This window comes from Amphiprion ocellaris, chromosome 7 (genome assembly GCF_022539595.1).
Source record: "Amphiprion ocellaris isolate individual 3 ecotype Okinawa chromosome 7, ASM2253959v1, whole genome shotgun sequence".
Taxonomy (NCBI): domain Eukaryota; kingdom Metazoa; phylum Chordata; class Actinopteri; family Pomacentridae; genus Amphiprion; species Amphiprion ocellaris.
The window spans coordinates 7,887,997-7,913,690 of record NC_072772.1 but is presented as its reverse complement, the minus strand read 5'-3'; the positions used below and the strand labels follow the sequence as shown (position 1 = coordinate 7,913,690).

Here is a 25,694-nt window from a genome sequence, read left to right as displayed (position 1 = left end):
TAATCATGCTGATGTGGTCTGTACTCTACAGTATTTTAGTGACTCAATAAATGCTAAGTTGTTTTTTTTTTTAAATGCTTTTTAGTTTTTAATAAACATTTAACAGCCTATATGTAATCAATAAATGGCCTTTGCCTATCTTAAGAAAAACTCACTCAGAACTCTGATATGTTAACAGTACTAAATAAATCAATAAATACATGCATACACACATAAATAAGTTCATACATGAACTGTGTTAAGATAAGATTTAGATTTTTAAAAAAAGTTGTTTATGTTTTTGCAGAATCCAGTATTGCTCACTGGTTGGTCATTACATTTTGTTAGTTTGATTTCACTGTTTAAAATGATGCCACCTCTTTACAGACCGAACCTGTGATAATAAAACAATACAAAATTTTTAGTTCCGTGTTAATAAAGCACTTAAAGCTTTAAGTATGGCTAAATGCTTTTTTCAGAATTAAATATATCACTCCTTAGGTGGTAGCGGCCCCAAGTTCAGTAAAGTTGGAAAGATATTCACAGATTCAGACTCCCAGCATCAATAACTCGTTAGATATAGGTTGTCAAAACATAAACGGTGCCTCTTTCCCATTGTTGCAAGGCAGACAATGTGCTACAAGCCCAGTTTTATCAAAAGTAGCTGTCTTTCAAGCTACAGGAATAACATTGGTGTCTATGGAGTGAACAGGGTCCGTCTGCAATTTGCAAAACCGCTGCAACAGTAAAGAGAGACAAATATTCAATAACTTCACTCTTATACATTGTAGTGTCACTAAAATCACTGCAGCCTTCAACTGGCTCCTGTTGACAAAGTGTTTTAACATAAATGTAAATGCTGTAATTTGATTCTTTTAATAAACCATGTAACTTGAATGGATGTGATGCTGGTGTGACCACAGTGCACACGTCTGATGTTGCTCACAGTGGTTCAAGGGACGCTCAGGGAGTTTGTGTGTTTGCTCAGACTCAGGAAAAATTACAGGGAACATTGTTTGGGACTCAAGCAGTTCCTTCTTTTACTCACTATCTCCCCAGCCTTAGAAAAAAAAAAACTGTTCACATGGCACAGATGAGGCTGAGGTACACAGGAAATGTTTGGCTCCATTGTACAAGTTTGGGTAAACGGTTTTGTGGGTTGTCCAGTAAGCCAGTGGGTCTGCCGTTCTTTCTACAATTGCATTCGCTGTGGCGCTTTGCATTTGCCAGGCTCTACTTGCGTCTTCGTCTAATAGGCTCCACAGTTGAACTGAAAAATATTGAAGATCATCATCATCATCACCAGAAATGTCAGTCATTCCCTATTCAGAAGAGAAAAAGAATACCTGTGGAAGGTGCTGCTGGTGGTGGAGGACGAGGCTGCGGTGGTGCTTGTGACGTAGATGACTGCTGCTTGGTATTCTTTATGTTATTGTTGTGCATTCTGTTATTAAACGTTCTTTCACACTGGCTGCCACTCTGATTGGTGAATCCAAAAGTTTTGAACTGCAGAGCCACAAGTGTAGCAACAGCCAGTGAACAGTTTTTTTCTTTGGTTTGTAGTCTGTCAGCTAAGCACCTGACAAGGTTCTGTGCCAGGTGTTGTGTCATGGGGGTGGTGAGTTGGGAATATATATATATATATATATATATATATATATATATATATATATATATATACCTGTCTATCTATCTATTCTCTACGAAATATGAAATCTGACATACTACTAACTCTCAAAGCAAAAACAACAGCAAAAAAAACAATCTATTCTGCGAAAAACAATTCAAATGAACAACACTAAACAGGGATCTCCTATCCCGGAACACTCGATCCCGCTGAGTGATTCACATAACAAACCGAACCAATCAGGTGATTCGAAGCAGTTGAGTGCTTCAAACGTCACTGAAGTGGTTCAAACGTCACGAGTCACGTGACCAAACCACGCCTCGGCACAGTGGCTCTATACGTTTGCTTCATGAGCTACAGCGCATGTGTCGAAGCCTCGGGTATCAGAGGACCATCACTAACTACAGCGGAGAATAGGTTCTTGCATCTTGGATGAGGTCAGATTTACTGCATTAGTGAGAGAGTATTAGAATAAAACATCAAACCATCAAATGACAACTGGAACCTCAACATCTGCCTGGCTATCATTCTTACTGTATCTCAAAAGCAACATATTAAAATTCACTGAACAAACACACAAGTATTAGCTTTAAGGCTAACTAGGATAAAGTTGGAAATCCATTTTCTTCAGGTGATCTATATATCTATCTATATATATATATATATATATTTTATCCCTTATTAATCCCACGAGGGGATTTTCGCCTGTCTCGACGGGTCAGCCGCGGTACAGTGCCCCTGGAGCAGGAAGGGTTAAGGGCCTCGCTCAAGGGCCCAACAGTGGCCACATGGGGGCTTGAACCTCTGACCTTCTGATCAGTAGCCCAGAGACTTAACCGTTGCGCCACCACTGCCCACTAATCTAATTACGCCATTGTTCAATGTGAGAGAATTCTATTTGAACGATTAACTTGTCCTCTTTGCGCAGCTGTCTGTTTTTAAGTGCCACCAACATCAGCAGTACTAAAAGAAACACAAGAGCACAAGTTGTGACATTGTTTCTTTTATTGTGTTTTGTAGGTTTTTGTGCATGTTAGCATGTCCTGATTACACAGAGGTTCTTATGTTTTGTTGTGTGCAGATTCAACATGAATTGCATTTCTTTTCCCCATTTACAATTGGCAAACATTATTTACAGTCGATTCCAGTTTATATAAAATCTTCACATCAGCACCACGTGACTGCGACACACGCTCAACTTTCAAAAATTCATACACACATAGTATAAGAAAAATAATGTACAAAACTGTCTCCGTACATAGATGTCAATTTGTAAGGAAAAATCTCTTCTTAAAGTAACTGCAAATCAGGGCCAACTCTTCAGGGGACAGGAGTGTATTGCTTCAAACATCATTTCAAAAATTAAAAACCATGCAGAACACTTCCACATTATGATCAGAAGAGTTACACAGGGATGTCTGATGTAATGAAAATTTTGTTTATTCATCAAACTTTTGTTTTTTGTTAGTTAGATTTGCCTTAAGATGATTCAGGTGAAATTTTATGCCATTTTGGATATTTGAACAGATTTTCCAATGCAGAGGTCTTGCTTTTGGTCATCTAATAATTTGGCTTGTATGTCTGCATACAAACCTGCTTCCCACTCAAATAAGACTGAGCCTTTTCAAAACACATCAGAATAGTAAGGAATTAAAAATGACTGCATCATATTTTCACACATGAAGTTCCCAAATTAACCATATCACAGTGAAATGGATTAGAACCTACATTATATGTCCTTTCTTTGACAGTTCAAGGAAATTACTTGTACTGGACCTTAACATTGTATAGTACGGGTCTCTCACACTGATCATTAATGGACAGGTATGATTTTTGTAATTAAAACACTTCGTTGGCAAAAGAAAAACCTGAAAAAAGGTAGTCTATTGTAAGATGACAGACGGTGAAAACCACAGGGCACTGACTCTACGTGACATCCATGAAAGTCAGCAGGAATTTTTAATGTACAGAGAGAAATTATCTGACAAACTTATTGTTAAAACTAAAATTAAATAAAAATACATTCTTTTAATGATTACATATTGAGAGGTTCATAGTTTTTTTTCTTCCCGGGCCAATGATATGGGACAATTCTTGCTTTCCATGTAGTGCAAGTGACCTCCATAAATACATCAGAGCACTCTCCACTAACTGGATATGGGTCATTCAAGCTTGGTAACAGATTCTCCCTGATACTTTCAAGAAGCTTGTTCCCACAATGATTTCGTCCACAAATCTGATTCACTGCAAAAATAGAAAACCAGGTGAGTCATCTGTGAAACAACATCACAACACTGCAGTCCTTCGATCACAATTTTTCTCTCTTCGTTCCACCTGAGTATAGGATGGATCAAATTCCATGGACTAGGTATTACCTGTTCACTATGCTACTTTCTGACACATATTACAGCCTATCTGGGACTGTAAACTTTTGAGAAGCCAAGGCACATTCAGTCTCCCAAAGGTGCGGACACTTCATTCTAACTATGTTTTCTTAAAGAAATGGAAATCATTTATTTCCTTGCTCAGAGCATTAATGAAAGAAATGCAGGGTGGTGACAGATATCAGTGGGGAGACGATGAGAGATAAAGCACTTCCATTTAGTGTTCATTCCATAAAGAAGGTTATTTGGACTTATTCGCCTGATTTCTCAGCCGGGCAGGACAGATAGTGGTTAAAGAATATTAAATGGCTCGGAAACAAAAAAGCTGCAAAAATGGATGGATAAGGGCAACAGTGGACTTTCTTCACCTTCTCTTTATTACCTTCTCCGTCTGTTGAACCAGTCAAGCAGAGATGTGGCTAAAAATAAGCCGGGTCCAGACACGACCAGACTGTATTAATTTAGTAGCACTAATAACTGAGTGACCGAGTCCTCAGAATTTATTGGTTTAACAGAAAAAGTGTCCTCATCACTCTTGTATCGGTTTTGAAGGACAGAGAAGCCGCTCAGAGTTCAACCTGCTCCTTGTTGGCCAGGGGTTATTAATAATAATAATAATAATAATAATGATAATAATAATAATAATAATAATAATAATAATAATAATAATAATAATAATAATAATAATAATAATAATAATAATAATAATAATAATGGATTAGATTTATATAACGCTTTTCTATTAGGCATACTCAAAGCGTGTGCAATGGATCCATTATTCATTCACTCACACATTCTCACTCTGGTGGTGGTAAACTACATTTGTAGCCACAGCTGCCTGGGGCAGACTGACGGAAGCGTGGCTGCCAATCCACGCCTACAGCCCCTCCGACCACCACCAACATTCATACACATTCATACACCAGTGTGAGTAGCCGCACTGGAGGCAAGGTGGGTAAAGTGTCTTGCCCAAGGACACAACAGCACATGACTAGGACAGAGCGGGAATCGACCCGCTGACCCTTCGATCATTGGACGACCCGCTCTACCACCTGAGCCACAGTCGCCCCAGTCACCCGGGTTTGATTTGTGGGAGTTCAAAATTAAAATACTGAGCCAACAGCCAAAGTGGTGCACCATTTCTCAGATTTTGTTGGCATACAGTGTCTCCTCTTCGCTCTCACTTTCGTCCTGAAACTCGTGGGCAAGCAGCGACTTTTTGGAGCCCATAGAGGTGAGCCGGATCTCATCGTCATAATCATCTCGGTGCTGCCGCAAACGATGGAAGCCATCTTTCTGATGATTAGACTTGGCTGCGCACACGCACCAGATGATGCATGCCGTCACCACTAGTGCTGTCATGGAGGCTGCTGCAGGGAGGAAGAGAAAGACGCAACTCAGCATGTCTGCTTGCATGCATGGATACGGTTTTTACAAAATCTAAGATCATGCCTTATATTCTTTTTTTAATGCCATCACACACTTTACAATGAACAAATTGTTTTTTTTTTGATAATTAAGCATGTTTTTAAATACGAATAGGATAACTCTGATATGCTAGACTCAAGATGTATTGCTCTAAAGACCATAAAGACTAATAATGTAAATTTTAAAAAATTGGACGAGCTGAAGTATAGGGAGAAATGAGAGTCACTGTCGACTACATTAGTAGAAATCTAAAATATAATCGTAGCCGTATTTGTACATTAACAAGTCACATAATGCATTTATAGTGACTGCAGGTAACAAAAGGCTCTTTCATGCTTACCTGCACTGGCCACAACAAACTCTCTGGGGAGGCCAAAGATGCTGTTGTCCATGTCAAACTCAATGATAATGGAGTTTGCAGCTTCATAGGAAGACACTACAACCTGGAAGAGAACAAAAATACTTCAGCATCAAAGTGTAAATAATAAACCCCCTGAGTCTTCTTGAATCATAGATGATCTATGGTGCTATATGGCAGCCAAATTTTTAAAAAGAATTTCACATGAAACGTAAGAATCACACTCCTCTCTCTGAACTAATTTTAGGTGTGCTTCTGAATATAAACGAAAAGCTTAAAAACATTCTTAAAAACATTTTTTTTCCAGAATTTTACAAACAACTGTAGTGAAATTCAAATGATTAACCAAGCTTACTCATTTTTAATCAACCTATGGCAATCAGCCATGGATGGCAAAAAAAATATTAAGCTCCACCACATCTTATCCAACCTGGCTGGTTTTACTTGTGTCGTCTGAAGCTCCTCACAGATGTGGGGCTGTTAATTACCTAATTAGCAAGACTTATTTTCAGGTGTGACTGCTTAGTATAATCTGGAGCAGGCTGTCTTAAATGTCTAAAATAGTGCTACTTTACAAAATCCAAAATTACTCAGCTGAGAAGTGAATCACCTGAATCAGAGAATTCACACTGTCTCTTTATGCAGTGCTATTATTCAAGAATGGTATAAAAATGGGAACATTTGACTCATTAAATAAGGATTAAAAACCATGTGGTTTCAGGCCTGATTTAGTGATGCGGTCTGAAAACACACCCAAAGAGCTGCTGCCAAAGAGTAAGTCTACTTCATGATTTCTTTTTTCAGTATAAATACTGTTTGTGTGAAGTTTTCTGATAGCAACACTCAGAACTAACTACAGAGGCACAAGAATCTGCTCAAACTAATGTCACTTTTTATTTCCAGCGGCACAAGATGCGTCCTTATGACCTAAGGCAGAGTATTCGGTGCCCTAAGAAATATGGGGAGACTATTAAGGAGAGACAATGCATGTTGGCTCCACGTTATGAGTCGGACCTTGTGTATGAGCAGAGAGAAGGAGACCCCCAGAAACCCCTGGATGATAGATATATCAGGAACGCTGCCGTTATTCCAGATCTCAGTCAGCCACACAGAGCCAGAGTTGTCTCTACTGAGGAGAAAACCTTCAGCGGTGATCTGATGATCCATGGTTTCACAGTACCAGACTACCAGCAGACATATCACTCAGTGGTGGATCCACTGCTCTCAAGTCCTAGCGGCGAGCACACGGCCTACAGTCTGGAGCTTGGACATACCATCAAGGAACATCTGTTTGAAGAGCTCGCCTACCCCAAGCTTCAAGTTTCAGAGCATCCAAATGGAAAGGTGGAGGTGACAGAGAGGTTTTGTGTGCTTCGCCCTACACCTTACATAGACATCGACATTAAAGGCGAACCACCGTAATATTCTTTCAAAAACTTTCTCGAATGTAATTGTGCCATTTCTTATTTGTGTCTTCATGTTGTCAGTTTGTGTTCCCCTTCCTACTAAACATAGGAGGCAGGTTAATGTTTCTTTTTTTCTTTTGAGCAAAATATGTAAAAGGTTACATTTCTGAATATGGGAAATGCAGTTTCTCTTCATGGGCCTCTTAACAATCACTATCAAATTAGGACAGAACTATGAAAGCGAAATCTGTCAAAACAGAATTTTTAGGGGTGGTATTGAGTGTTCAGTCCATCAAATTCTTTGTGTGCAAGCATAAGCTACTGGAATTATATAGTGTACTGTATGTATGCATAAACTCCACCTGTACAACAGAGTGCACATTGTTACAACCAGACCAGACTTCATCTCTGCTCTCCAGCACTAAAAAGCAACACTTGAAACCAGATTTTGTAAGCCCTTTGTTTTAATCAATATTTCTGACACATTATTTTCTCTCCTTGGAAATGTCATTATGCCTTGAATATAAACTTAGAGTCATTGTCATTGGGTTTCATACATAAACACATCTAGGTTTTTGACAAAGACTACATTTTCTAAGTTTTTCAACCTATCATATTGGAAGCACAACTTGACTTTACCTGTTGAATGTTAGCCTAAGTATTGAATGACTGAACATTTTGACAGTGACAGCTGCAGGTTCTAATCTTGTGTTTTATTTTCAATTATAACTGCATTAAAAATATTCCCTGTTTTCAGAAGAAATAGATGTTATCTTTACATGCTCCTCCACAGATATTTGAAATATCTATAAGCATTATTTTCCTGGGACACAGTCCATTCCTTTTTTACTTAATGCATGGTATGTATACAAGTGTGTACCTTTTGTCGTTGCTGCTGGTAGCCGTCAGCAACAGCTTCAATATTGTGGTTGCCAGGAGCCAGAAGTGCATGAAAGTAGCCGCCCTCTGAAGTAAATAATCTCACTCCTCCGTTCAGTACAATGATTGCCCCAACAATAGGTTTGCCACTCTTGTCTCTCACCACACCTCGCACTCCTTTATGAACCTGCATGGAGTGGAAATGGAAGGAAAATTATATTAATCTTAAATAGAAAATCCTAAATCAATACATTTTTGTTTGATCACGACTTAAAAACAGGTATTTAAAGCTCACAACAGTCTTGGTCATAAATTGTGTATGTGGCATAGTCCAGGATGCATTTCCGTGTTGGGCTGATAGAATCCTTCATCATACCTCCACCAACATGCTGAGCAGAGCCTTCTTGTTCTCCATCCAGAGCGTGGACAGCTGCTCAGCAGGAGGGAACAGACAGCAGCCAGTATACACTGTAATTTCTGGACAGTGGCCAAAGTCCATACTGAAGTCCTGGGAGAAAATACAGACATGAGATGACAAATAATATACAAAAAGTCAAACTTAGATCAAGATATTTAAAACGGTTAAACAAGCTGTCAAAGCAGCCCATCACTTCTGAGAAGTTAAGTATGCCTTTTTCATTTCAGATCATATTTTTATAAAACCTAAATAATACGCAGTGGCAGCATGGATGTCTGCTTAATAGTAGAAATTCCTATCAGAGTCGCAGACGTACCTTCATGCTCCCCATGTGACTTTGTCTCTCTGCTGCCCTCATAACTCCGTCTGGGATGTTGCCTACTGAGTAACAGAGAAGTTAGCCGTTAATCTCTATCACCTTAATACTGACTGATATTTATGGCCGTCACGAGGAGGATTTGTAGTATTTACATAACATACTCTGCCCATTGTTTGAACATCCGGTGTCCCCGAGGTGCATCTTGGGGTGGTTGTTAGCATACACGCTTGCCAAGTACTTCAATGTGCCCTCATTTTCAACTGGAAGAAAAAAAATTACCAATTAATTACACAGTCAAATCTAGAGAGGTTAAGCAGCAAAACAGTTTTCAGATCATTTGTTCTACTCCTTGCAATTTGCTGTTATGTAAGACTGCTACATTTATAGCCGCAAACGAAAAACTTGTCAAGTCAGTCTGGAGGCTGTGTGGAAAAGTCCATTAATGCTGCTTCTTTGAACATTTTATGGAATAAAAATAAAACAAAGTCTACACCCCCAGCAGTAACATTTACATCTGGTGTGACGTGATGCATCAAAGAAACAAAAGTGACAGTGTTTGCTATAACTAAGCCCTATCAGTAGAAGAGCTGAAACATCACTTTTGTCCTGAGGCTGGCACTTGTGGAAAAACTCATGTTTTTAAAGTTGAAATGGCTTGAAGTTAATCCTTCTGAGTATCATTCTTTTCTACTTGTTGAGTACCAAGAAATATATATTCGAACTCAAAAGTAGTATTAAATAAGGAGCAGTGAGTGTTCAGCTGGAGGTGGTTAAGAAAATTCTCAAAATCAAGAAATTTAATCAATATTTAAAACATCAGGTGTGACAGTGGTGTTCACAGAAACATGAATTAGTCACCAAAAAGATGTCAGAGTTATCTATCCTCTGTGGATCATGAATATTCATATCAAATAATGCTGTTGAGTTGTCAAAACAATTTGCCCTGGACTGATGCCCTAGATGTATGACCAGACGGGCCAACTAACTGACACAAATCACTGTCTTTAGGCACTGCTCCCAAAGGATCATTTCTGAATGTGGCTCCAATTCAAACCCTTCACATAAACTGATTTTAACATTTGGATGTGAAAATACACAAATGAGCCACAACATGAAAACCACTGACACTTAACACTCTAATGTTCTGCTGGGAAACCTTTGGTCCTGACATTTGTGTTGATGTTTTGCTGACACAAACTACCCAGTTAAACATCGTTGCAGACCAAGCACACCCTCCCATAGCAACAGCACTCCCTAATGCCAGCAGCCTGCCACAACAGGACAATACGCTCTGCTGGACCGCAAAAACTGCCCAGGAACGTCTCGAGGAACACGACAAAGAGCCAGAAACTACAGGACACCCCAGTATCAATGCCCTACTACTTTGAACAGGACCTGCATAGTATTAGACAGGTGGAATTGTTATTGTGACTGTTCACTGTGTACATAAGGCTATTTCCTGACCAGTGGTATTACCAGTCTGAACAGGCTTGTCGTAAGGGTATGTAGCAACCAGGGAGCCTCCATCGAGGGCCACAGATAGTGTGAAGGCCTTGTCTCGGATAAAGTTCATCATCGCTCTGGTCTCAGGTTGGGGCTCCACCACACGCTGTGATGCATTGCCTATTAAATTAGGAAAACACATTTTGGAATAAAAACACAGCTGTTATTGCATACTCAGTTTTTTTAAAGCATGGTATATGGTGAATTGTCTTTTATATCTGTTTTTCAGTACAGTTTTATACATACAAATCCATTTAACTGACCAAAAAAGTCTGTGTCCAGATCCTTGCCATTAGCATTGGTCAAGCCCTGAGTAGACGTGCACTGCTTCTCGATAGCCTGTTCTCGTCCATCAGGATTGACAGAGGGCACAATGAAAATGCGGGTCTCGTTGATCAGCTACAGAAGGGAGATGTAAGGAGAAGGAACAATTACAGACATGGCTGAAGCATATATTTACTAAGTCTAGTCTATATTTTCATAGTTGAAAAAATTTGAAGTTAGCAGCGACCTGATGGCTGAGTGGTGAGGGCACAAACCATATTCTCCTGTCTATCTGATAATGGCAAAAAAGCCCCCAATAAAATCGCTTCAAAAAACTTAATAGACAATTATTTAAACCAAATCTTCTTTAAAAGTTGCTAAATTTTGAAAACAGTCGATAAACATGCAGTATCCAGGCATAGCTTTTAAAGATTATATTAGGTGAGAGACCCTAACACTCACCCTGGTGATGACTGGGTTCTTGCCATAGTTGATGCACAGGAAGGCTGCAAACTCCAGCAGCAGCTCTGTGCCCACAGGGGCATTGCCATGAATCCCTGCTACAAAGCGGATCTTTGGCTCAGACGGCTCAGGGTCTTTTGGTTTGTCAGAGATTTCCAGAGCCCAAATGGTTCTAAACTCCGCACTGTGGCCCAAACTAGACACAAAAGAGAAGAAACAACAATGACGATGAGTATATTAAGAATCTTTCAAAACATAGCAGCAAGAAGAGTAACTGAAATTGAGAACAGAGAACAGAAGAGAAACTCAGAATTGATCATAGCTACTTCACAGCACTGACTTGTTTCATAAGGAGGATCAGCAATTACAGAAATGATATCAAACATTTAAATGTCCCTAAAATGAAATGATGTTTGCTGCTTACAACATCCAGTAGAAGGTAAAGCACTGCCTACCTGTGTAAAGTTGTAATTTCAGGGAAGTTATTTTTGAAGCCTGTCATGACAGAAGGCAGCTCTCTGGAAGGGCGGTATCGGAACGTGTTCTCTGTGGCTGTGCTCCTGACCAGCTGCTCCAAACCCTGGCCTAGAGAGAGCTCCTTAATTAAGCTCTGGAACTCCCTCTCAGATGGGTTTTGTGTGGGTTGGGGGCCACTGAGAGGCTGGCCATTACTGTCTGAGTGCAAACGTGTCAGTCTGAAGTCCACCACCTCCACTCGATCTTTTGGGACTGTGGCGTAGATCGTCACAGGTTTATAACTGGGCAACAATAAAAAGTATTTAAAGTTAGAAACAGTGGAAATAATGGGACATAAATATACAAAACATTATGGCACATCCTCAGTATGTTCTTCCCTTTAAAATAAAATGTCTTACCCATGGGCAGAAGCAGTGATAGAGTAAGTCCCAGGGACCAGCAGTCTCCAGTAGTCTCCAGTATGAGCTGTGGTGATGTTGTGGTCGATTCCCTCCACACTAATGGTGGCATTGGGGATTCCTGTACCATCCCCATTGTCAGAGATTGTGCCTTTTATTCCAGTGTGAACCTAGAGACAAATAATCATGTAAACATGGGCCTGTGCAAAACTGAGTCAAAGTGAGGAGGGGATCATGATACGATTTTTGCCTACTACCTGGTGTATAAACTTAAGCAAGGCTCGCCGGTTTTCTTCCCAGTATTTTGGCAGTTCCTTGGCCATGGGGTACTTATAGCAGCCCAGCTCGATGGTCACCTCAAAACAGTTGGTATTTAGGTAATTCCAGTCTTGCATACCACCTGGAGAAAAAAAGCATGAATTTAAACTCTATCAAATTCAAAGCAATTATATGTAGAGAGTTTCTATGATGATAGCATCTTTGATGACAAAATTTTTACCCATAAAGAAGTGAAACAATCCTAGTGAAAGATAGTTTAGTTGTGTGTTGCTATTCACATTTCATTCTCAGTTTCACCAAATAAGGTACGTGCATTGCTGTACCACAGTGGAGCAAACTCAGAATGACAAATTACAAATTCCCTTCACTATTGTGATTAACTGCACACAGGAACAAAGACTCAAAATATGGCAGATTTACTTAAATGCCCACCCTGTAACTACAATACTGGATCTATTATTGAAGAGCTGGTACCATACAGTCAAAGGGTGCAATTCCAGTAGTTTAATACATTTTTAATGAATGCAACTTTAGCAGACAACTATCTTTGAGGTCATAAAACAGGAGTTTGAATTGGCAAAAGAGATGTTTGCAAGGCTTTATTTCTTATATGTAAAGATTATGTAAATAAACTAAAAAGTGTCAAGTATAAAAGGCTGCTTTGGATGGAAAAAAATGAGGTTAGTGAGAAAAGATGAAAAAAGTGAGCCTACCAGGAACAATATACCACTGAGCACCATTGGTGATGCCATCCTCAAAATATTCATCAGGGAACAGGTCTTCACAAGGGTGTCCTTTGTGCATCAGAGAGTTTTCCTGCACACACCCCACACAAGTAAAAACCAAACAACGGGTACTGTTGTATCAAGTTTTCAAACATGGTCTCGCTCTCCACAGATTCAACAAAAAAAGACTGTAGTTTCTGTCAGTACACTAAGACTACAGCTTGCTTTCAAATAAACAGTGAAACCACAAGCATTCTTTTAGTCTGGAATTGATCCCACAGCAGCAGTGTCTAGTTACCTGTGAATATGCTCTAGCCAGATGCTTAAAGACCTCATCATCAGGTGAAGGGCTGTAATGAATTAAACCGTCTCTGTCATCGTCAAAGGGGTAGTTGACTACCAAGGAACCTGAATTTAACAAAACAAAGATGAGACAGGGCAAGCCCCTACAAAACATCTAAATCTGTGTTTTGAACACATTTCAATGTGCACAATTGATTTAAACTGCAAATCTTAACATCTGATTGTTGCAGACACTAATAATGTAAAAACAAAACAGGACATCACTTTCAAAAGCTGAGAGTGACCCAAAAAATTCAAAGTAAGACCGTGCCTCCATGGAGGTTGGCTGACAGAACAAAGGGGATGCTCTTCAGCCAGTTCATCACAGCTATTGTCTCCGGCTGTCTGGGATCTGTGATGGTGGTAAACTGGTCTGGGAAGTTGCGGTTCAGATCAAAATTGTTGCTGTTGTTGCGTCCTTTGTAGGTACTGTTATGCCCTGTGAAGAAACAACCACTTAGTGATGAGTCATCCACATGTATCTTTAACTGCAGCATGTATTTGCTTGAAGATTTACACAACCTCAGCTTCACTTCCTCTACACTTCCTCTTAGACATCACCAGTCGTTATCGACGGCAACGTACTGGCAGTCATTACATGCTCGCGTCACACGCTCGTGAAAACAAGGAAGTGCAGCCGAAGCCATCTCAAAGCAGATGACCTGAGGGCTGCTATATGTAAGGAGTTAGTATGTAGGGATATGCCATTTTGCACAGGAAATTAGGAGAAAAGCTACATCTTCCAAATAATAAAAAAATCTGTATTATCTTTTTGTTGTTGTAATCGCTTAGGATTTACACTACACATATCAATTCAGACCTGTTTAACTTACAAAGGCTGTAAATTTGAGAGCAGTTAGTAACATAGACTCAAGAAACAGTAACTTAAATGATCAAATTGCTGTTACAGTCCTGTTATTAATGCGACACCTTTACTCATGTATCCAAAAGCCAAACATCTAACAGCTGTGTGACCTGCATACTGAAATATTTCACATTACACATTATACTTTTCTGGTGTTGCAGATTGTGTTGCTTTGTTGTTGTCTGTATAAAATTGTATGTGCATGCATCTTTTTCCCTTACCTTCCTCAGCAACCTCATAGCCATCAGGGTTCATGGAAGGCATGATGTGAATGCGAGTGTTGCTGACCAACTCGGTGACCTCCGGGTCGGTACCATAGTTATGGCACAGATACTCAATGAGGTTGAGCATTAACTCTCGACCCACCACTTCATTGCCGTGCATGTTGGCCACATACTTAAACTCTGGCTCACCTGGAAAGACAATGATGCAAAATTAAAACCTGCACTAACAGATGCCATTAACATAATACTCAAGAATGCTCACATTAAATATAAGAACATTTTAGGGATCCCCACACATTTTTTGGTCGCACCTTCCGGCCCCACTTTTGGTACAGCGTGGTATTAATCAATCTTGCATGGTTGTTTTTGTATACTCTGGTTTTGCAGTAGTGTAAAGATTGATAGTAAGACTGAATATTCACAAAATATGTTAGAAAATCAAATTATTTCGTCACCAGTCATTTCTTGGAGGCTCTCTAATATCCTTTGTATAAACTGGGCACAGGCTAAACTCCTCAATTGCTGAACATCTGCTTATACATAGACACTATAATTTACTGTTGTTCCCTAAACTCCACAAATGCAAGCTATGGTAGACGCTGCTAGTTCATTCAGTCAGGTGTGTGACCAAAAATGACTTTAAAAAGTGTGAAATAATGGGTTGAATTATCTTACTAATCCAGGATAAATCCAAGTGATTTTATCTGCATGAACTGTTTTCAATGTGTGGCGTTTTCTATGAGATGAGTTTTCTACGAGTTGAGTACATTTCACAAGTTGATCACGTTCATTTAAGTGTGGACATCCAAAATCACGATTGTGATTTTTTTCACTTAATTTAGCAGCTGTAGTGCTGAGTTAGCCATTGTGATTGAATGTAATATTTTTTCTTTTTCACTAGGTCGGTCAGTATCTCACTGCCTGCATCTGCACTCATTATTAAAAGGAGTGTCTGAGTTGAAACCTCTTCCTCACCATCAGCATCCTCCTCTCTCTCCTCATTTTGTTGTTTGAAATACTCAGATCGTTTCATCATTGGAACACACAACAGTTAAATTAATTTTGTTTCACGTGTCAGGAAGGGAGACAACAACTGAGCCAGTGATCGAAAAAAAAGGAAGGAAAAAGTATGATTTTCCATCGCTATGGCCAACAAAGCTGCTCCCTGCACCAGCCAGTGAGACACCGAAACAGCCTAATATTCATCACACACTCGCACAAATGTAACCACATGAGATTTTTATACGCCAACTCTCAAAAACCGGTCGCAGTCTGGAGGCAGGCATTTAGAGCCGAGGTGCTCATCACATGTAAACAAAATAACTTATTCTGTAAAGACTGTACTACACTGAGACATACCATGTTCATGGACGGAAGCGTTGTCAGAGATGACCATCACATAAAGCTGACGGCCTTCCACCGAGTGGCCAATAGAGTAGAGATGGGTTATTGAGGGGAACTCGCTGTTGTACTTGCGTAAGAACAGCTCCATGTCTGCATAGTTGTGGTGACGAAATTCCTGGGGCTGGATGGGCTGGTTAACGGGTGCAGTGGTGTTCTTTTTTCCGCTAGAGGGAACCACCACTGTCTGGCTGGATTTAGAGGAGTTGGTAGTGGAAATGTTTGGATGGCTTGTGGACGGCACAGAGGTTATGTTAACAGGGATGCTACTTGCAGCCACACTGACCACAGGTGCCAAAGTAAAGTTAAGTTCTGTGGCTTTGCCCCCAGTCACCTGGACACTGTTGACTGTCATTGATGCGTACCTGCATACAGGAAGAAACACATACAGAAAACCTTTAGTAAGTGCAATATTAAATGTCACGCTGCCTTAACAAAAAAAGAAAAAAAAAACATTATTTCTGTAGTTTCCTTGTAATCTCTTTACAATGAAGTTCACGAGCAACACATTTCTCATCGCTTCAGTGACAAAAGTTACTCTGTCACTCTAAGAGGAACTACGAGATGTGCAGCATTGTGCAGCACATGTGTGTATATCTGGCTGGAACATACAGACTGAGCTTAAAATGTGCTAGTCTCGAAGAGGCAGATTAAAAATTTTGCTTCACTCATTGTGATCTGGCATTAATCAACAGGAAACAAGCAGTGATGAGTGCAGCACTCACTGGGTTGTCATTGGTGACGGCAATAAAATTTGAAACCTGCCTGTTCCTTAGGAGTAAGGGTTGTCCGTTAATGAATAAGCTCTGTTTGTGAAAACTTGCTGTGGGAAGGAAATTCATCGGTATTACTCACCCTGGAGCCACAGCTGTGATGTTGTATGTTCCTGGTAGAAGAAGGCGGTAGTAGTCCCCATATTTTCCTGTGGTCAGGTTGTGGTGAATGCCTGCTACCATAATGCTGACATTGCTGAGGGCAGCACCATCAACAGCTTCTTTCACATAACCACGAACACCTATGTGTACCTGGAAAAGAGCAATATTTCAAAGGATAAATAGTTTGCAGGCAGGCATTGATTGTGGCATTGTCATTTTAAAAATGAAAATACATTATAATGACTGTAGATGTATCACTTCTTATTTTTTTTGTTGGAAGCTCTACCTTTTCCATGTATGCTATTAGGGATTCTCTGTTCAGATCCCATTCCTTATGGAGTTCAGTAGCAGGGGGATATTTGCAGCAGCTCAGCTCCATGGTGATTTCCATACAGTTTCCATAGAGGTAGTTGTAGTCTTGCATCCCTCCTGGATAACAGAACAGTGAAATAAAAAGCTAAGCATGTTAACCATGGCACAATTTATATGCAATTCTAGATAAGAAAATGATAGATAATAAATCCACAGATGTATCTAATGTGTAAAACACATGTAAAACAGCACATTCTTCCTTAATGTTAAACGTCAATGGTGCCAGGCCAGTTCATTAGTCGACAAAGAAGCTTTTTCTAAAGAGGCTTCAGCCTGTCTTTGTCCCTTCAATGCCATAGTTTAAAGAGAGTGTTTAGTGTGGCAACAGGCCATGACATCTGCAGTTTGCCAGCTACCTAGTCCTCCAGTAAGGCGAACAGAGACACACACACTAGGGCAGGCTGTTCGGCTGGCCATCCCTGTGGAACAACAGCAGGCAGTCAGAGGCTCCCAGGCTAGAGGGTTGCCATGGCTGCCTGCCGGGCAGCCACAGGAAACAACAAATATCCGACACCATTTTCTCCTTCTTCATCACTGACACATAACTTCCGCAAAGCAAGAAATCTCACACCAGTCTCAGTGAGGAAGAAACTAAATACAACACATAATATTGGTTTTAAAACAGACACTTCAGCTTTTTGTGAAGCACAATGAAGAGACATGCCAGTACATACTTAATATCCAGAGCCTCCCACAGCTAGTTATGGACCATGAAGAGCCATGGATGCACCTTCAATGTGCACTTACTGCAGCCCATCTCCTTCAAATCCTTTCTGTTGAACTGCATTATCTCTGAACAAACATCTAAATTTGATTACGCTATTGTATGCAATGACTATGTGAGAAAACTGCTAGATATTTATGCTACTGCCCACTTTCTAAACATCTGATCAGTTTGATGATAAGATTCTCCTGAAAGTCATACTGCTGACTGACTTTGAAAACAGGAGAAAATGCATTAAAGAAAGTTTCAAGCTTTGGAGAAAAGGTGCAGGCTGTGATGAGATACACTGGAGAGACTGGACTTGGAGAGTAGACGGACCAAAAATACACACCACAATCACAAGTTCTTTGGAGCCAACCCCGGTCAAGCGACAGCTGTTCAGCTGACTGGAACTTGGCGGGAGTGGGTGGCTGGCACGTTATTCAATGGAAACTGGAAACAGCCACTTCAGAAGATGTAATAAACTCTATATGCTCATCTAAAAAGTTTCACGTGTTTTTCAGTTGTCTATCAAAAGACAGTCTGACAGAGTAATTAGACTGTTTTACTTCTATCTTTAAACAATAGATGGGAGAACACATAAAAACGGCAACAGGATTTACTTGCTGTACTTGTCCTATGAAAAATGGCCATTACAAGTGAGATAAGAAATGTATTACAAAGTTTGTCTTAAGTTTATTTGAGGGTTCATAAGTCCCAGTTATATGTGCCAAGAAGTACTTTTTTTATGTTCTTCCCACTGCAGCTCAACAGGAAAACACTGCCTGTGACTTTAACTTTTAAAGATCTACTACATTTTATTTGCTCAGGCAGCTGGGACACCAGTGGTGTACAGAGATGTGTCAGGGTGATTCACGAGAGGCTTTAAACCTTGTGGTAACAGCAGACACAGCCAGTTGAAATGTCAACCAAGTGCAGCTTTTATAATATCTCACCTGTCAATAACAGGCAAATCTACATTCACTGGTGATAAGTGTGTGGCTGCAACAGTATGACAACTATAAAACCATGGCCACAAGATATCAAGAATTGTTTTGTGCAAAGTCATTTCAAATAGTTAACTGAACCAAGTGCCATTGTCCTTCCAGCAAGCCACTTAAAATAGACATCTGGCATATGCTGATAGAGTTTGACAAACACAGATGGACTACAGCAGCTCCGACTTTAAATATCCTGATTATGTACCGGATCCAGTGACACACCCTGAACCTAGCAGGAAACCACTGACCAGACGATGACGTCAAAGCCGGACCTTGTAGCTGAATTTGTCGTGTAGGGCACCAAAATGCATAGGGGTTGAGTGCTACAATCCCAAACAAAAACGTCCTATTTTTATTCACACATTTATAAAGATAATCTACCAGGAGAAACTGCTTCACCAAGTATGTGTCATGTGACTGTCAGCTTTTAACAGTGACGTTGCTCAGACATATGGCTATCAGCAGTCTGAGCATATTCAAACACTTCTGTGGCCCTCAGATCGTCGTGGGAATAAAGCTATATTTTCATACGGTGAAATTATATTCTGGATGTATTTCTCTTCTAAGTCTAAATGCAGCCATGTTTATCTTTCAGTACACAATGTATTCCAATAACCTTGGCCAAAAGCTTTGAGCAAATGACCTAGATAAATATTTTAGGCTCTGAATTAATTAACAATACACAACAAAGTGGACAAGATGCGAGTCAAAATGTGAAGAAAAAGCTTGAAAAATACACAACCAAACAACATACATTTTCAACAATAGCAGGTAAATATATGCTGAGGGCTGCATGAGTCAAAATACAGTTCAAAAATACAGGCCCTCACAGACTAGATCGAGTCAGAAGATTATGGATCACGATAATACCTTATGCTGAATCATTATTTCAAGCTCTGACTGCCAAACAAAAAATCTCCTGTTCCTGACTCCTGGCCTTGGCAGTTTGCCTGGACTACTCATTATGTCACACAATGACCTAACAGGTTCCATCATCTGCCATTAGCCCAGTTACAGCAGTGACACTTCATCCACCGGGACATGTCAGACAGTCTATTCAACTGTGTTACACCCTCTTGGTGCCTATCTTCATAACGAGATATGGATACTATTGCAGCAAGGGGCTTCAATAACTGGTTCATATTAACAATGTGAACCTTCTGTGTCTGAATACTGATTTGTTTAGTTGAGAAACCAGTATAAAAAAACTATGTAATTTTCTGCTAAGACAGCTATTTTCTAGTCACTGCGCTTCAGGTTTCTGAAGACAAAGACTCAGTACAACCAAATCTTCACTGCCATTTAAGATTGTGCTCAAGGCTGCGGTAATGATTTACAGCTTCAGTTACTCTAAGCGGGAAACAAACACTGTGACATGTAATGACATAAATCAAGTATAAAGTGACCTGCAACAGGAATAAATATTAGTTTTAAGGTATCCTGACAGTTTGTGTTAGTTTAAATACATATATAGCATTAAACACATCTATTGACATTGTCATCCAGAGATGGAACCACTACCATGCTGACAGTTTTTAATATCACAATCTCATCTGCTAGTTCTGGATAGCTATGGTTTAATGAAGGCAATTTAATCTGGCCGAGGCAAATGGATGTGCTACTCAATGGGAAATAAAAAACTGAAAGACACCTTATTGTTACCTGAAATTCACTATAATACAGTACATCTCAGCAAGAAAAGCAGTGTGGTAACCCGAAGCTGCAGGCCCTTACATCATCACCTCCCAACCCCTCACACAAAACAGCAAAACAAAGTACGATGATCAAGTTTCGGCCTACGGGGTGCAGAGTAAAGCTGTTCCTGAACGTGTATTACACAAGCTGCATTTAGTTTAGCTGCTAAGAGATGCTTATTCAGAAGACAGGGATACTGTGTACAAGATGAGACGGTGCAGCCCATGGCCTTTAAAATGGCCACAACGAGCCAGTCCACCGTTCGAACACTTTCAATAATTACAAGCTTTGGCAGACAAACATGATGAGCAGTGCACTCTAAGTGCTTAAGTGCTTACTGTTTTTTAGCATTTTGACATCTGGCAAATCCAAGGCACATTATTAACTGTTGCAATGACTAAAAAGGAATTTTGGGTCACACTGAATTGCAAATATTGAGAAAGAAGTTTCTATTATAGAGTTTGTAGCTGTGATAAAGAAGCTTTAAACTGGCTTTAACCTTTTACACAATACAGCTAAATGAGACAAGTCAAAGTAACACTGAACCCACTTTACATTGTCTATTGACGGAGCTTATTAACTGAGAGACTGACTCTAAGCAGCTTTAGTCCCAGTTGCTTTCTGAAATCCATCATCAACGAAACATGTTATACATGATATGTTTACTTGGGATCTAAGAGGGAAGAAAATTCTGTCTCGACAACAGCCTAAGCTAAGTAATACCAAGTGAAGAGGATGTTGAAATAATTTCTGCTTTCTGTCTCCTCAAACAGGCTGCAGCTTGTAGACACGACTTGCACAAACCTACACAAGGTGCAAACGATTCAATAATGACAGAAAACATTCTTGGCTCTCAGATGAGAGGAATATCAAACAGCAACAGCAGTAAGACTGTCTGAGCAAACACCTTTAAGAGGAGTTTTTCTTCCCGGCTGTCCTCAACAAATATAAAGCTTTAGAGAACAATTACCGGACAAACATCTTACCCAACAATAGGCTTTCAATCAGGGAAACAACGCACCAATCCCCCTGAACTAGTCTCCATGGCAATACAAATCCTAGGTGTCTCATTTCAGACTGCTGTTTCCTCATTGAGTAACAAATAATGAGACCAGTTAGGTTAATAAGAAACACACTGGATGCGATCCACGGAGCTGAACTCAGTCTAGACATCCTCACTTGTCGAACAGATTTTAAAGGAGTAATGAACAACATATGAACTGTAATGACCCATGTTTCCACTTCTTATCACCACTCAGACCAGGAACTTGTGATTCTTCTCTGTAGAATGAAATACTGACATTCAACTATAACATTTCCTAAACAAATTAACAAAGCAATTAGACTTGATTGTCTTACCAGGTACATCATACCACTGTGCCCCATTGGTAATGCCATCTTTAAAAGATTCTGAGAGGGCTTCAGGACAGTAGGGCTGACCGGTCTTCATCACAGAGTGGTTCTGGGCATATACCAGAGCCAAGTAGCGGAACAGACTGTCGTCCTCTGACTGGCTGTAGAGGCCTTGTCGCTGGTGGGAGGCTGAGTCATCAAAAGGATAACTGGCAACCACAGTGCCGCCATGCAGGTTCCCAGACAGCACAAATCTAGAGAGACAACGGCAGATTTTAGCAGCAATCTTAAAAGGACAGTTTCATGTTATACATATATATATATATATATATATATATATATATATATATATATATATATATATATATATATATATATATATATATATACCTATATAACTTTCACTGCATGAATATCTGTGCACATGCAGGGTTTAAAACCAGTCTTGCAAGCTTTGGGAAACACTGATCAACATTTTTCAGTATTTCCTTATACACCGAACAACTAATCCATTTGTAAAAAAAAAATAAAAGACATACAGATAAAATGATAATTAAAATGATCAGAAGTTGCAGCCTTACAGGACAGCTCTTCTTGTGAACTTTGAGGCACACTTGTTAACCTCAGAGGTCTTAATAAACCTGTAAATCTATAAATTAATAGAAAATCGGGGAATTATCCACCACAATTTCCTGAATCTAAAGGTGATGTCTTAAAACTGCCTATTTTGTCCAAACGGCAGCGTGCACAACCCAAAGATACTCAACACAATGCCAACTGAGACAAAGAAACAAGCACATTTTTGTCCCCATTTAAAAATCTAGAACCACTGCATGTTCTGCATTTTTGTTTGAAAAGAGCTTACTGCATGACAGTCTAATCTTTGTCACTTGACATACAAGTTTTGCCTATATCATAAAACTATTTATGACAGGGAAGAGATTGTGGTTGGAAAATGTAGGTCAAAGTAACACCTTTCATATGTTGTAACTTGTTTTCGACATGTTATCTATCTCATATGGTGATATGACGCTTGAAAGTTTGACAAAAATGCACTTTTTAGACTTTTCTCTGAGAAATTATCAGAAAACAGATTCAGAATACTAATGCTTGTTTCTACAACTTTATGACATAGATGTTAAACTGGTGCAGGTTTGTTATTTAAAGTAGTAGTAGTAATAGTGATGCTTAAAGTTGGTTATAGGAAAAAAAATTGTAAATGAGACTTTGGCTTTATATTGTAATACTTGGGAGTTCATGTAAAATTGATTTGGTTACAGTTTTCAACAGAGTTCAAATGTGTTATTTTTCAGCCTTGAACATGTCATGCAGTTATCTCCTTTGTTTATGACCTTCATGGGAATGAAACTCAAAATGAAGATGGCATGAAGGTAAGAATTTGCATGCACAAACAATCAGGTCACATGGGAACTTGTTTGGATTTGGTTCATTGCATGTGTGATTTCTACTCACTTTTTCTCCTGGATCCAACTGACCATAGCCATGACTTCGGGGATGTTTTCTGGGTCGACGGGCGCCCCGTCAAACTGGTCAGGAAAGTTCCTGTTTAAGTCCTTGTTTTTGGCATTATTTCGACCCCCACTGTCGCCATTGCAGTCCCCCTCTTTGGACTTCTCAAAGCCGTCGGGGTTCATGCTGGGCATAATGTAAATATCCGTGGTGTTCACCAGCTCGGTAATACGCAGATCATCCCCATATTTACTCAGCAGGTACTCCACAAGGTAAACCAACACTTGTCTGGACACGGTTTCGTCGCCGTGCATGTTCCCAACGTATTTAAATTTAGGTTTCCCCGGTGTGTCTCTGTTGGGGTCCTCGGTGATCCGCATCACCCAGAGCTCCCTGCCCTCCACAGACTGACCTATGCTGGACAGGTTCGCTATGAGAGGGTATTTCTGGGCTAATGAATGTAAACGTTCGGTCAGTTCAACATAATTGTAGTATTTGTTGTAAGTTTCCTCGGTCGAGGGCTCGACGCTGCGTGTCCGGTGCAGCCTGGCGTCACCGGCGGAGACAACAAGAAGGAAAAGTGACACCCGTAGTTTCAGCGTCGTCGACAGATGCTCCCAGATGTGTCCCATGTTGACTGAACTCCTACTGCTACACCATGCGGAGTTAAGGGATGAAAAACAAACACTAGGGTCGAGTATTTAGAGTTTTGGCTCCGTACCGATACACGTATTTTTGCTGTCAGAGCCTGTCTGGCCTCCCTGTTTCCATCTTCTTCCGTTCACCTCACGGTGGGCGGAGCTCCGCGGTGGCGTCACTTTTTAAGGTGGGCCGCTGGAGTTCCACCTTAAAATCATTTTAACCTAAATTCCCTCAATTGAACATGTGCTCCTAAAATCAGAGGCGCTTCCAATTTTTTTTTCAAGAGATTCCCATGTGGGGTCACTGAAAATCTTGGGGTGATATACAAAACCAAAAATAACATAATTTCAGACATTCTTTTATGCTGTTGTAGTACAGGGGCTGGTTGAAAACTATAGATCAGGGCATCTCAGCAGTCTCATAGTCCCCCGCAGCGCTCAATGCTCGACTCAAATTTCACCCTACACCACAAATTGATTAGTGCTTGGGCCAATAGAAGAGAAAAAGTTGTACATGCACTGTATTTTAATTTTAGCTCTAGCTTGTAGCCCACTCTAGCCCATTACTGAGCTGGCCTGACTGGCATAAGTCAATTGCCGGCAATGCAAATAGAGGCAAATAGAGCATGCGCTATGCATTCTGGGTTGGGCAGGTAAGGTCACGCTTTGGCATTTAACAGAATCTTTCCTCTATCCAAAATTAGCTATGATTGTATTCAAACCTGCATACTTCTGACAAACATAGTATGTAGTATGTGCTGCAAACTGTATACTATATTCCATAACAGAATGCAGTATGAAACTGTTAAATTATCTTATTTTGCAGCATACTACAGCAGGCTTTCCCATTCTCTGGTTGTGGAAAGCAGGGGTAAAAAAAATAATCTATGCTTCTTTTTCTTTCTTTATTTACATATTTCAACAAAGCATATATCAATATGAGAGTTAAGAAATCATATGTGGATATGCTTTTATTTCTTATTCTACAGATAATGTTACTAATTTTCTTATGTGCATCGAGTAATACAGACACAGTTAACATTTTGTTTTTTGTTGCCACTATTCAAAATAGCCCAGGACCAGAGATGTTGTGGGGAAAAGTTCATGTATAGGCAAGACATCCATAGTTTATTTATGATTTTTATATTGAAAATTCTGCCCATATGTGATAATAATGCATCAAACTACAGCACCTTATAGTACATAAAATGCATTTTCATTGTTATTCAGCAACTGGTTGATGTATTTTGGCAGAGAAAGATGAGAGTCTATAATGCATCCATATGCACATTAATGTCACTGCTGCAATAATAAATAAAAACATTTGATATGACAGAAAAATATTCCTTAAAGCACAATATACATATATAAATCTCACAAATTTTCTTTAAAAAAAAACAAAACAAAAAAAAACCACTACTAGGAGAAAAAAAGTCAAATTTATCCCCAGCTATCATGCAAAACATTCATGTTTCACCTTTGATTTTCTCAACCCCTGAGCCAAGGTCTTGGGAGATACAGGACTATAGCTCAATGGACAGATAACATCCAAAGTTCTGCCCATTGACAAATACAACTCACCTTAACCTTGAGGGTGATCAATGAACTGACATCATGGAAAATCACTTTTAAACACCAACTAACTAAATAACACTGATTGAAGAGCAAAACAATCTAAGAAGATATGGGATGATGGTCTTAGAAACTAAAATTAACTCTAAATATCAAAAACTATAGATTTCTTGGCTCTATTAGACAAAGTTGACAAGCAATTCATTGGTTTGCTCACAGGGAGTCTGATGACTGTTTGAGGTCATTGAAGAAGAGCAGTTGAGGAACTCTTTTT

The 25,694-nt window shown here is 39.7% G+C and overlaps 1 protein-coding gene across 1 annotated transcript; it reads right to left on the bottom strand.

Annotated features, from left to right (window-relative positions):
* Positions 1–2,593: 2,593 nt before the first annotated feature.
* Positions 2,594–23,995, bottom strand: cpda (carboxypeptidase D, a). Its single transcript, XM_023294564.3, has 21 exons — positions 23,211–23,995; positions 21,744–21,991; positions 16,900–17,042; positions 16,594–16,763; positions 15,697–16,103; positions 14,335–14,526; positions 13,520–13,687; positions 13,205–13,314; positions 12,895–12,997; positions 12,160–12,302; positions 11,903–12,072; positions 11,483–11,785; positions 11,028–11,223; positions 10,565–10,700; positions 10,275–10,421; positions 8,960–9,058; positions 8,796–8,860; positions 8,438–8,569; positions 8,063–8,248; positions 5,759–5,861; positions 2,594–5,360 (listed from the first exon to the last, which is right to left on the bottom strand). The coding sequence occupies exons 1-21, from the start codon at positions 23,837–23,839 to the stop codon at positions 5,134–5,136; spliced, it is 4,077 nt and encodes a 1,358-aa protein (XP_023150332.2). The 5' UTR covers positions 23,840–23,995; the 3' UTR covers positions 2,594–5,133.
* Positions 23,996–25,694: the final 1,699 nt, after the last annotated feature.

What these genes read in the sequence shown, in the direction of transcription:
- cpda (XM_023294564.3), bottom strand. Translation starts at nt 23,839, where the DNA reads ATGGGACACATCTGGGAGCATCTGTCGACGACGCTGAAACTACGGGTG. An exon ending in GTCACATGGGGAGCATGAAG is followed by an intron (nt 8,570 to 8,795) that starts GTACGTCTGCGA and finishes ATTTTCTCCCAG; the next exon opens with GACTTCAGTATGGACTTTGG. An exon ending in TGCTCAGCATGTTGGTGGAG is followed by an intron (nt 8,249 to 8,437) that starts GTATGATGAAGG and finishes CACTCCATGCAG; the next exon opens with GTTCATAAAGGAGTGCGAGG.